General features: G+C 38.0%; 1 protein-coding gene across 8 annotated transcripts in view; it reads right to left on the bottom strand.

Annotated features, from left to right (window-relative positions):
• espn (espin) overlaps positions 1-7,582 on the bottom strand; it is a 45,796-nt gene extending 38,214 nt beyond the window's left edge. For all 8 annotated transcript variants that reach the window (XM_042004939.1, XM_042004943.1, XM_042004942.1 and 5 more), the window contains exons 1-2: positions 6,778-7,582; positions 3,994-4,187 (exon numbers count right to left, since the gene is read on the bottom strand). In XM_042004939.1, the coding sequence (XP_041860873.1) occupies positions 3,994-4,187; positions 6,778-7,077 (494 nt within the window). In that variant the 5' untranslated portion in view covers positions 7,078-7,582. The remainder of the gene's footprint in view (positions 1-3,993; positions 4,188-6,777) is intronic.
• Between the last annotated feature and the right edge of the window lie 4,994 nt (positions 7,583-12,576).

Here is a 12,576-nt window from a genome sequence, read left to right as displayed (position 1 = left end):
CAACCACACAATATTAGAGGGTTAGCTGCTTATTGTGTTAATGTCATCAATGTCAAAACAGTCCAAAACATAAGATTATGTAGTTTAAACACTGAGCCGTGATCACACTGCTGTCATAATGAAAGCAGGAGGAAATCATTTTTGATAGCAATAAATACAAGGTTTGAGAAGCTTCAGCTTAATGCTTAATATTTTGTTTTGTTTTTTTAAACCAGACCATTAAATGTCTTTATGTGTTTATAGTGTTATATCCCAGTCAAAAACAGATCAAGCAAGAGACTTTCTTATGTTCACAACTAATTTGCCAGAGTGCCAATGAGTGCAATCACACGACTCCAAACACACCATCAGTGAAACTGGAAAGGTTTTGTTGAAAGCGGACCAGACCCTTAATATATCTAGAATTTGTTCCAGATGAGGCAAAACCCTCATGAACTCAGAGAAGCCAACATGTTTAATATACCGGCTGTTAGAACCAACACAAAATACCACAACAACAGAGTAAAAAGAGTTCATTTGTGGAACAAATACACAGAAGAATGTGTGGAAGAATCGTCCCACTAACCAAATTGTCTTACCAAATTCACTTGTTTCTGCTCTTTTTTCTTCAACTTACTATTGATGGTCTAAGGTTGTGGGCTGCGATAAGTGACAAACCTTTTCCAACTCCCTGTTCAAATGTATCTACTCAAATCATCTTGAGGTTGCTGTTTGTCTGTCAATTATTTTATTCTTTTTTTTTTTCTTCTAATGTAATTATTTGTTGGAAATGTATTTGTTCCAAAATAAAGTAATCTAAAAACATAAAAAACAAACAAAACCAAAACAAAGCAAACTCTGGCCCACTTGAAAACCAGACGTCTTGGTTCATTTCCCAGTGAATCCTGGTGCAGTTTACTTACAGTGTGAATGCAAATGCACTATCCAGACAACCAAAGAGACAAAGTGACGTAGAGCTCATTGCTTTCGGGTAGAGGAAAAATAAAGCCAACAGCACAGGAGCAAAGATGATAAGGTTAGAAAAAAAGTTAGAAATTGTCTTTAAAAAAGAAACTAAAAACTAAAGCCTATGCCTTCATAAATATGGTTTTACTGCATTGTTTATTTGTGGTTTATTTGGTCCTGGTCAGTCGTAATCTAGGCTTTCTTCTTTCTCCTGCTTCTTTTCCTTTTGGTCAGTGGATATTTGAGGCAATACTGCCCCAAATGAGTCATAGTTATAACTGCATGATGTTGCCTATGCAGTTTGGTCTGCTTCAGTAAAGTACAGTGTGAAACCAAACCAAGCCAAATGAAGGGATGAAAAAAACTCATTCAGAGGCCATAAAAACTGGTCTTCTTGAAATGGTCCCTTTACGCTGTTTCCATAAGACAGCTATGCTTGATTTGGCAGCAAATTGAAACACATTTAATGTCTGATAAGCGAAATGGTTGTGGTTTCTGTAGCTAGTTCCCCTGTTAATAGCAGATACAATGGATGAACTTTTATATATTTCTATATGACTCCCCAGCTTAAACAACATTAAAATGCAAAATTAAGGGGTTGGTTCCTCTGAATCACAGACCAATGCCACTACTGCTTCCTAATTGGTGTCCATTTTATTTATCTATTCCCACTCAGGTTATTTAGTTGTGTTTATTTTGGGCTTAAAAAAATCTTACATGGTGACAGCCAAGTGATAAGATTTTGGGGTGCTCCAGATTACTGTCTGAATCCAGGATTGTGTACTAAGGGGAGATAGGGATAATTTTGCCATTAGAGCTTCTTACGGCTGTCACCTGTTGAACTAATTAATCCATTTTGTATGCAAATCACCATGTGTCATTGCCTGGCTGGGATTGGCTCCACATCACCACACCTTCTCCCTGGTTTGCTGCCCTCTGGATAAATTGCTGCGGCTGAGGCCTGCTTCCGTGGATAAAAGGACGCGGCAACCTCTGAATCAGTGGCAGCTGTGTTCTGGTAAACAGGTTGTCCATCTTGGTAGAGACTGTTTGTTTGATAGTGGTCTGTGCAGACCCACTTTGTGTCTGACCTCTTAGGTCTTGTTAAGGTTTTTATGGGTCCGCTCCTTTTACCTCAGCAGGGCAATGACCCGGGGAAGATTGATGATGAGTGGCAAAAGAGAAGTTTGGCAAATAAAAGGAGAAGAAAGCGTTTGATGGTAGAAAGGGGCTTTACCAAAACAAAATGGGCATGGATTTTTCAGGGAGAAATTGATCATAAAAATAACAAAAAGTTAATAATAAAGCTGTACTTTTGTATGCATTTCTTTCAGGTTTTAGTCTGCAAAGTGCAACAGTGTCCACTGGGGGTCTCTTAACATAATTAGTTGGATTGTAACATAATTTCACTAGAGCAGCTATAAAGAATCATAATATCTGCAGAAGTTGTTTGAGGACTTTTATTAATGTGGAGTTATTTACTGAACTCAACACTGTTTATCAAGTTGGAACATTTTCTAAGTTTATCTGCAGACGGACTCTGATTTCTTTGTTCCACCCATGTGGTTAAAAGGAGAATCTCACCAAACAAGCTGTCGAATCTGAGTGAGTCATCTGGCTGATAGCCCGGTTGAAATGGACTGAAAACTCCGCCCACCCAGCTCGCTGCCGGGTCACCCAGGCGGTAAATGGTGCAGACCCAGTGTAAAGGCTTTGTTTGGGACTGCTTGTTGTTTTATATCATTTTAATCGTTTGTTGGAGACTGGGCCAGCTAGAATTTTAATCCCTCCATCATAGTTTTCTTTTTTAGTTTATTGTTTAGTTAGTTTGCTGCTTCTGGTTGTTTTTTGTTTGTAGTCAGTGCAGTCAGTTAGGTTTTGTTTCTCTTATTTGACCATTAGTTAAGTAGACTGTTATTTTATTCTTAGTACATACAATTTAGTATGAATTTTGTTTCATTTATTTGCACAGCACCATCCCTCCTGTGTATTTGTTTCTTTGTGTCACCTGCCACATGGGAAAATAAATTCCCAATTACTCCACCTTACATCTTGGCATGACTCTTTCTTGTCACTTTCTCCTTCCCTAGCTGAGCCGGGTCGTAACAGACCTTCTGACTTGAAAATAATGCCCACAATCATTGGCAAAATAAATAAATAAATAAAATTACAATAGTTGGGTGGAGGTCTGTGCTCTCTGAGTCAGAGACAGACAAACCAACGCTACAGAATACCTCCACCTTAGCAGAGGTCATGTATGCTCACTTGTTGACTTGACCCTCACACAGAAGTACAAATTTGCATTAACAGTACAGAAATGACTCCAGGTGGAGTTCATATGCAGCAAACAAGTGCTATTGCAGAAAGTAGTATTTTGGAAAATTAAATCACTGAGATTTCTTTTCTAAGTGTAAATGTATAATGTGAACAGTTCAAATCACTTCCCACTAAAGCGAATAGGTCATTAGTTCCTGTGTAAGTCCAGAGCTGAAGCACTGCCCAAACGCTGGCTTTTTCTCAGTCAGTCTTAAAATGTAAAAATAAGTGTTGCAGTACTCATCGTTGGAAATGTGGAAGATCCTTTATCAATGTCAGACTTCTAATGTGGCAACAGTGTGAAATCTGAATCTGAGTAGGAGCTCCACTGTAATATGCTGCAGTTACAAAGAGCAGGGACAACTCACTGCTGGACACAAAGCACTTCTGAATAAAAATCTACATTTATGCAGCTGATATTATAGAATTTGATGGCTTAATTTTATCTCCTACAACATTAGTAAAATAAATAACTGCTTTAATTTGGGGCTGTTGATCCCAACACAGTCAAATGTTGCATTGGCCTGACTGACAGGTGTTTTTGTGCTCTGGTGGCCTTTATTTGACAGTAGTTCACCAGACAAAGGATTAGAGAGGGAGGTGACATGCGGCAAAGGGCTCTAGTTTAGGAACTGAACCTTTGCCAGCTGCATTAAAGAGCTACAGCCTAAATCATTTTAACAGTGAAATGAAGCATACACACTGCTGGAACTAAATTATTATAGCTCTTACTTTGGGCTGTAACCCAGTAACAGTCGGAGAGAGGACAGGTCTCCCTTGGCAGCAGCGTAGTGAACAGGTAGGGCACCTGTGTCAGTAGAAACCCCGGGGTCCACCTCGCCACTCTTCAGCAGCCAGTCAGTGATCTCATGGTGACTGAAGCGGGATGCGAGGTGGAGAACAGTGGCTCCAGAGCTGTCCCTGTCCTGGAAGTGAAAAAAGTAACAAATAATTTACAATAAAACAATATCAAGACATACAGCTGTGATTGTGAATAATCTGAGTAATTTCCTGAAGAACCAGCTGACTGTTCATTATATATTATGAAATTAGGATTGACACAAGATGAGTCTAAATGCTGCCAGAATGTGTCTGGCCTCCTTCACATTCAAACATATTTCTACCTGGCCCTGTCCAGGTTAGACCTGTTAGAAACAGCTGTCTAAGATGGGGCAGGTTTCAAAGAATAAGACTTCAACAAACACGTCACTCAGCACTTTGTCACATGTTTTGCTGCAGTGAAAATAAACCGAGAGGTTCCAGACTAACTCCCACTTGCTTTTTTGTCAGGCAATGCCAGGCTAGTAGCCACTAGCAAATTCCGACTAATCGTTAGCATGCTGGACATTAAGAACTTTAAATGTTTGGCATCCAAAGACCACATAAAAGTCATGTAAGCAGACTAGAAAACTTCAGTGAGAGGTGCAGCTTCATAACAGCTACTTAAATGAAAACTACAACAAAGCCAATCAAAAATGTGATTACACCCACTCTTAAATAAACTTGTAGGTTTATCAAAACTTCCAGCAAGCACTGTAAATTGTTTTTACTGTAACTTTGCTCTGACTTAGAAGTGGCTTTTGACTAAGAAAACTCCCAGATTGCCAATAAATACAGTAAAAGCTTTTGCAACTCTCCAGTCCAACAGTGACTTTAAGAGGAAAGGACTTTATGGCTGTCATATTGGCTGTGTTTACATGTCATAAACTTTCACCATTACCTAACATACTTTGCAATACTGGCATTATATTGCCAAGTACACTGGACCTGCAGTTCAGAGAAATAGAGCTGAACATCACTAACATTCGATGAATCAGTTCAGAAACAAAAAGACATAATGGGGAAATATGACAGCACTGAATTATTGGATGTCTCCAACATCTTTCTGTCTGTGCAACAGCCCTCAACTGTGATAGACACATGTAGCACATCAGAGACTTTTATTTTATTATGTTTTAACTTGAGGATCACAGACTGCCACAAGCCTGTAGGACTCGGGATTGTATGGTCTATGTTGTGTATAAATCATTTTGAACCTGTCAGGCAGGTACAAGAAATGCTTACATGTATTATTTGTAATAAAATAACATCCTACAGTAGATTAAATGTTATTGTTCAGGAAAGAATAAAGCCAGCTATGAATATTTGAGTTGATGTCTGAGCTTCTGCACATTCAGTTTTTAAATGTGCAGAATATGCACCTTTTTTCATAGTGCCCAGTGTTTCAAGAACATTCTTGACTTGTGCAGTCCTAAAGGTTTGTCTTGCACCATTTTAAACAAAAAATGTTTTCCACTCATTTACTAAATTAGTTCTTATTAGACTTTGGCCTAATTCACTGCATTGTTCAATGCATGGTCACCTCATTACTCATCAGACTTACAAAGCAGTCTGCACATCAAATCTCAATTTCCATTTGAGTCCCAGTCACGTGGGATCTTTTTTTGTTCATAAATGAAATCTGAAAGACACACACCCACCCCCACCAAGCATTTAGCAATATCAAATTTCCTTTGAATTCTTTTGTATTTTAAAAAACTGCTTTAGTTGTGTCCCAGTTTCTCTACTCTTTGTGTAAACCCAAACAAGTTAAGGCTCTTCAGTACTGTGGTAAACTGCAGAACTGGAAAAATGTTAGTGTGTACTTTCAAGGGTCACAGCTTTCGAGACTCTGTGAAAACACACACTTTCTTACTGAGTGAGAATATGTTGCATCTACCAAGTCAGCATGAGGTTTAATCCACCATGTGAGGGTTAAACCATTACAGCACCAACCACCCAACCAGCTATCTAATCAAACTGTGCTGACATTATGTACTTTTGTTTGTGACCATCGTAAGTCAATGTATTAGTTTATGAATGATATCAGATTTGCAAATTCAGTTTTGCATACCTCATTACCATGGGAACAAGAGGCAGTGAAGCAAAGTGAGTATTACACTAAAAGGAAAAGTTTGATTTCAAGGAACTTTGAAATCCCTGCGGCTAACAACATTTGTGTGCATTTCATGTGTTTAATATAACTTCATTATTATTTTAAGAGTGTTTTACACAATAAAGCATCACTCTCTTGTAAAAAATGTGGTCATCATCTGATGTTTATTGATTCCAGGTCAGTTACTGGTGATATTTTTTTCCATTTGCAATCTTGTAGGAAGTTGTCTTTTGTTCTTACCAATTGTCTAAAAATCACTAAAAGACGCAAGTTTTTCATTTGTCAGTTTGTCATCTGAGTCTAGGCTATAGGATACTTCATTGCCTTGTGGTCAACTTGTCACAAGGCCAAAACAGACAGCAGCACGTGACACCCAATAAAATCCCGAAAATGTATGTGATGTGAGTCATTTAACTTAATTTACCATGAAACTATAATCTATTAGTAAGAATAAAACCCCTCATAGTTGGTCCTTTAAACTGATAGGAAATTGAATGTGCAAGTTGTATTAATTACCACAAAATAAATTAAGCTCTAACCATCTACTTTACTTTAGTTGGTTCACCTCTAACTTAACTCACCTCTGGCCGACATCCTCCCTGGGTCAGTAGCCACTGTAGGCAGGCCAGGTTGCCGGTAGCCGCTGCATCATGCGCCGGAGTGGCCCCATTGTTCGCTAAGCAGTTGCCTGGTAGCCCTGCCTCCTCCACCAAGAAGCGCACGCAAGTCAGTTTCCCGGCCCGGGCTGCGTGGTGGACGGGCGAAGCTCCCAGCACATCCTTGACGTCGCTGTTGAGCACTTTTGCAGCTAATTGCACTTTCAGGGACTGCACGTCCCCCTGTCTCGCTGCGACCAGCGCCTTCTCGCCCTCCACCACCATTGCTGCGCTGCGGCTGCAGGTTGGCCGACTCCTTCCTTTACTTCTCTACGTTGACCCCGATTAGTTCACCCGGCGTATGGGGTCAGCATTGTATGTCTAAATGCTCAGATCATCTCCGTCAGCGGGTTAGTTTTATGGGAAAGTTCATGGCGCTTTACAGAGCGGGGTTCAATGACGATCCGTTTCAGAGGCAAATGTGTGATACATTTACATGCTGAAATAATAAAATTCACTCCATTCTTCTTAATTCTAGAGATACACTAACCTCTTTTTGTGCGCGACGGTTTGGCTTTATTGTCTTCTGTTTCTTCAGGATCCCCCAGTACCTGTTGCACGAGTTGCTTTGTGTCCTGTTAACTATTCGTTTGAATTTATTTACCTATTTTCGCCGCCTAATTGATAACGCGCATCAAGTGCCTTGGAAAGTATTTCGTAGTGTTTTTCTTTCTATAGCAGATGGCGACATGGGACTCAGCACCTGTTGAATAATCCAGCAGGGGGAGGATTGCTGAGCCTGTTACAAGTTACTGCTCTCTGAAAATCCGCTCAGAAATTAAAGGAGCAGTGCGCACAAACCACGGAAAACTTTTACTGCTGCCCAACAGTCAGTGACACGAGCATGGTCGTGGGTGTCAGTGAAGTATAGACCCACAGAGCTAATTAATAACTCAAAAGTGGACTTTATGTCTAAACGCCTATTCTTGTTTGCATACAGCTTCACCTGCATTCATTTTACATATAGCAGTGAAAGCACCACTGGATGCTTGCTGTTAAGGCACTGTATAGGTCCATCTGGTGGCCTTTTGTAAAATTGTAGAACTTGAAGCCCCATTGTTTATTTATTTAATGAGAAATTAGTTTTGCAGCAAATGAGCAAGGTAAATTTACCCATTTTATTTCATGGCATTTTCCTTGAATGTGTGAGGAAAATAATGACTACATTTCATCCAGAATATTTATATGACAGACATACCCATACCAACAAGTTTGCAGGTCAGAATTAAAACCCTCAAACTGGGTGATAATGAGAAGCAGGTGTATTATATAGTACATTTTTCCTCGGTAACATGCTGCTTACAAGTCAAGGTAAGTATAACAAATATTCTGAAATGGCTTAAGCATGAGTAAAAATACAAATGATTTTACTTTAGTAAAAACTGAGTTGAGATGTAAATTTACACTGCAGTCTTTTGTAAGAATCCTTCCCTCTTCTGCAGTATACCTGCAAAACTGTGCTGCAAATTTCCCTCACTCATCACACTCATCCTTTCGGTTTGACTTTCAGTATTCATTTATATTGTGTAAACAGTGGATACAGTTTGTAAGCATGAAAATTTTCCTCATTCTCAAAATCTGTATTGATAAGTTTCTCTGTTAAGCATTCTGGTTAAATATAAAACCACTTTTAAAAAAATCTAACATTAGATGCAAATCTTTTCAACTCACTGCTTTGAAGAAGCACCACAGACTTTCCCAGCAAACTGAAAACATGTCTTCATTATTTTTAACCATTACATGTTTTCTTTCTGGCACTAAAGTCAGACTTTCTTACATTTTGATATTAATTTCTTTAGTTGAAATCAGCTCACAAACCTAATTAATTAACTGATGAGCTAGCAGGTTTGAAGTGATTACTTAAATCCACAGTGAGTTGGTTATTTTAGTTCAGAGGAGTCCTGAGTTCTGCATAAATTTAAGCGTGAAATCATAATGAATCTTGCTTTAACTAAGGATTAGTTAAACTGTTTTCATTCTTATTGTTAGCCTATTAACTGTAATACTTTTCTTCACCAAATGATGGCAGGAAAACCTCATACTGATGTAGGTACATAGTCGTCAACACTCTTCAAATCACTATCAACTAGATATCTTATACAAGCCTACAAGAGACAAATATGAATAAATGAGTAAAGGCAGTTTTATAGTGAAATGGCTTTTAAGTGCACAGATTTTTTTAAATTAGAATAATTGTAAAAGGTCAGCTCCACTGCTTTGAGTGAAATTACATGCAAATAAGAAATAGCTTATTTAAAAATAATCGTGTATACGTTTGCTGTCTTTTTATTTTATAAGGGCTATTTTTATGTGGTTATTTTGTAGAAATGACTAAATCAACAACCTGCATCATCCCGGTCTACACCCATCCTGCCTCCTCACTGTCAGGTTGTTGATAGATTTTTCAGTTCAAGCAGCTTTTTTCGGGATGAGGGTGGTTTTAATGCTGAGCTTGAGGGGGTAAGAGGGGTGGGGAGGGCTGCTAGGCGAGGCTCGTGTTCGGCGCGTGCCTCTTCGGCCCATCTGTTGCACCGGTCCAACTGTCATACCAGCACTAATTTGGGGGAGGAGAAGGGAAGGGAAATTCCCACGGGAGGTGGTTGCTACAATTCCCCAGAGGAAGTGGGCACGCGCCGAAAAAGAGCTCCAAACCGGATGATATCACGGGAATGATAAAGTTAAAACATAAGCAATAACATATCTATGTTTTATAATATAGTTTTGCATTATAAATGGCCTCTTTTGGCATTTACACAGTATCAACACTGTCTATGTTAAGCTTTATTTTATTTTATTTTATTTTATTTTATTTTATTTTATGTTAACAAACCACCCTCGTATGTTTATTATTATTATTGGTGTTTTTCCTTTTTTATTTTCGTTGTTTTTCATTAAAAGCTGACCTATTTTCTTGAATAAAGTCAGCAAAGAAAATATGCAACAAAGTTTGCATCCTGCATTGTACCATATTTATCATTTAACGTCCATATGCTGTCTTAGTCTATTAATAATGTGTTTGCCTGTTTAGTCCAGACAAACACTGTAAGGCAGGGAACTTCTTTGTCGTAGCTGCATGATGATCGATCTGACACAAGGGTCCTTTTCCCAGTGTTCCTGGACTTTCCCACAATTCATAGTAATGAGCAGCTAAATCCCCATTGAACTGGAATAGGGGCTGCCAACGGTTTTCCCTGTGAAGCCTGGGAAAGCTGGGATATTTCTTGCACGCGCCAGACATGCGACAGTTATTCAAATTTGGACTCATTTATTCAGCGCGTGGGCCCCATCTATTGTATGTTCACAGCTGCTGCTGCGCGGCGGGAACATTCAAATTGTGACATTTTCTGCTCAAGTTCATGTCTCTTGTATTCGGATGACACCCCTGGTTTATTCCTTGATATAAACAAAAATAGGCTATAACATTGCTTTGTTGACAGTAAAACCCCATTATTTTATAAAATTTGGAAAATGTATTATTTGTCTCAAAATATACCGATAGGATCTACTTTTGAGCACGTAAAATCACCCTATAGGTTTTTCTTAAATCTATGTGAGCAAGAAACATGTACCATAAAGACTAGACTTGTAGATGTTTATTTGTTTTCCGTATAATACGCTTTAAAACGAGGCCAGACATAACAGCAGGATGCTCTGCAGAGCAGCTCCTGGCGCCCATCTGCAACGGCTCAGCTGGTCGGCGCGTGCCACATAGTAATTGCTTTTGCCTAAGTAAACCTGGGCGCGTGCAAATCCATCTTCCCGTGTAACGATAAAAGAATATTCAAATATTCACAGTAATAACAATGTACTAGGCAACACATGTTTTTTTATGTTATACAAGGGAAAAAAATCACCAAAGAAATGAACCTGCTACAGTATTTATTTATTCATTTATTTAAAAAAAAAGAGAGACCACACAATAGAAAACAAACTTTATTGGGCAGCTGAAAAAAGACCAACACACACAAAGAGGAGAAAATACTTTATTTTTTTATTTTCCAAACCCCTTTTTCTTTCTTTCTTTCTTTCTTTCTTTCTTTCTTTCTTTCTTTCTTTCTTTCTTTCTTTCTTTCTTTCTTTCTTTCTTTCTTTCTTTCTTTCTTTCTTTCTTTCTTATTAAAATGGCCTATAAAAGTAATAAAGCCTATGTACTATTTCAAATAGTAAAAGGGTGTTTTCATTCTGTCTTGCATGCATTTGTACTTCAGGACATTTAACTTTAGATGAAAGGACATCATGACAGATTTTTGATCGACTACATAAGTGTTAGCATTTGACTTGCTGTTCTTGGAAAAAAATGTTCTGAAGTATAAACTAATGAAGTATTTATATGAGTTGCACGTGCTGAGTTTTAACACGTGATTATGAAAAGTCCCTTTAAATTAAAATTTTGAGGTTTTTACAAATATGTGCATTAAGTGCAGCTGAATTTTGATGTATTTGAAACGGCTCTTCTTATCATACCTGCTCTTTTGGTAATAAATTTTATTAATAATCCTAAACAGATCTTCTGTAGTTAAACTATAGTTTGTGTTATTCTTTCTAAAACGGTGTTTTTTTTAAAGAAAAGTGAGAACAGCCACATATTTAATAAAGCTCTGGTTCAACAATATCATGCAAAACCTTAGATATTATTTTGTTTCCTAAAAAGTGTTAAACACAGTCTTTCTTCTTGAACTCACCATGCAGTGGTGATCTCTCTTTGACAGTCATTCATCCGTGACCTGCAGTGAGAATTGCTATAGTCAGACTTTCTCACACTCATGACAGACTGACAGGCAGGACAATTTATTTGACAGGACAATTATTTAGACAATGCAGCATATAGAGCAAAAAATTTAAGAAATCTTCAGAACAATCTGGGGTTGTATGATTTGTTAGAATTCTATTTAAATTAATTTAGAGGGCCTCAGTACAAGCAAAGAAAAAAATAGAAAGAACAAATACTTTGCAATAACCAGTCAGATGTTACAGTGAATTTAGCGTTGATATAGTGGACACTTTTTTTCTTACAACTTATTGGCCAAATTTTAAGATTGACTTCCTTTTTGTTTCTTTTTGACTGAATAGTATTACATCCAATAGTGACAATAAATATTTCAAGTAAAAAAATGCACTGAACTAGAGCCAGGATAATAGAATATATATTCACTTTAAATATAACGATAGATATTTAAAAAAAAATAAAGAAATAAAGCGAAAACATACCAGGAGTGGCATCACTGCTGCTCGGATCCTCAAGTCATATTGGTTTTGCAGGTCGCTTCTGGCTGCAGTTGTACTGAGCGCCCTTTTACACCACGAGGTTTGAAGCTCAATGACAAGAGACGCTGCTCTTTGTGGGCGGATACCTCGCGCGCACCACGCCCACTCGGAGGCTGCGCAACTTCATGTAACATCACAGAAAACTACAGGTTAGCTGAACAACATGATTTATAATTCTACCGAAACATCCAGCAGTGAATTTTTATGGCTCCACAGTTTTTCCTCACTATTTCGTGAAAGACTGTGACCTTAAGTAACACTTAGCACGTGAGCCATTTATTTGTGCCTTTTTCTCAGAAAAGTTACAAGTTTTTATTATATTAATTCATGGATATATTTGCAGTAATGAATGCAACTTAAGTTTGGCAACATCTTTCTGTGACATTGTTAGTTCCCAATTTCAGCTCATTGATCACGATATGAACACTTAATGGATGATTTTACTTTATAAAGCAGCTT

Source organism: Melanotaenia boesemani, chromosome 13 (assembly GCF_017639745.1).
Source record: "Melanotaenia boesemani isolate fMelBoe1 chromosome 13, fMelBoe1.pri, whole genome shotgun sequence".
NCBI classification, from domain to species: Eukaryota; Metazoa; Chordata; class Actinopteri; order Atheriniformes; family Melanotaeniidae; genus Melanotaenia; species Melanotaenia boesemani.
This window is presented reverse-complemented; position numbering and strand designations above follow the sequence as displayed.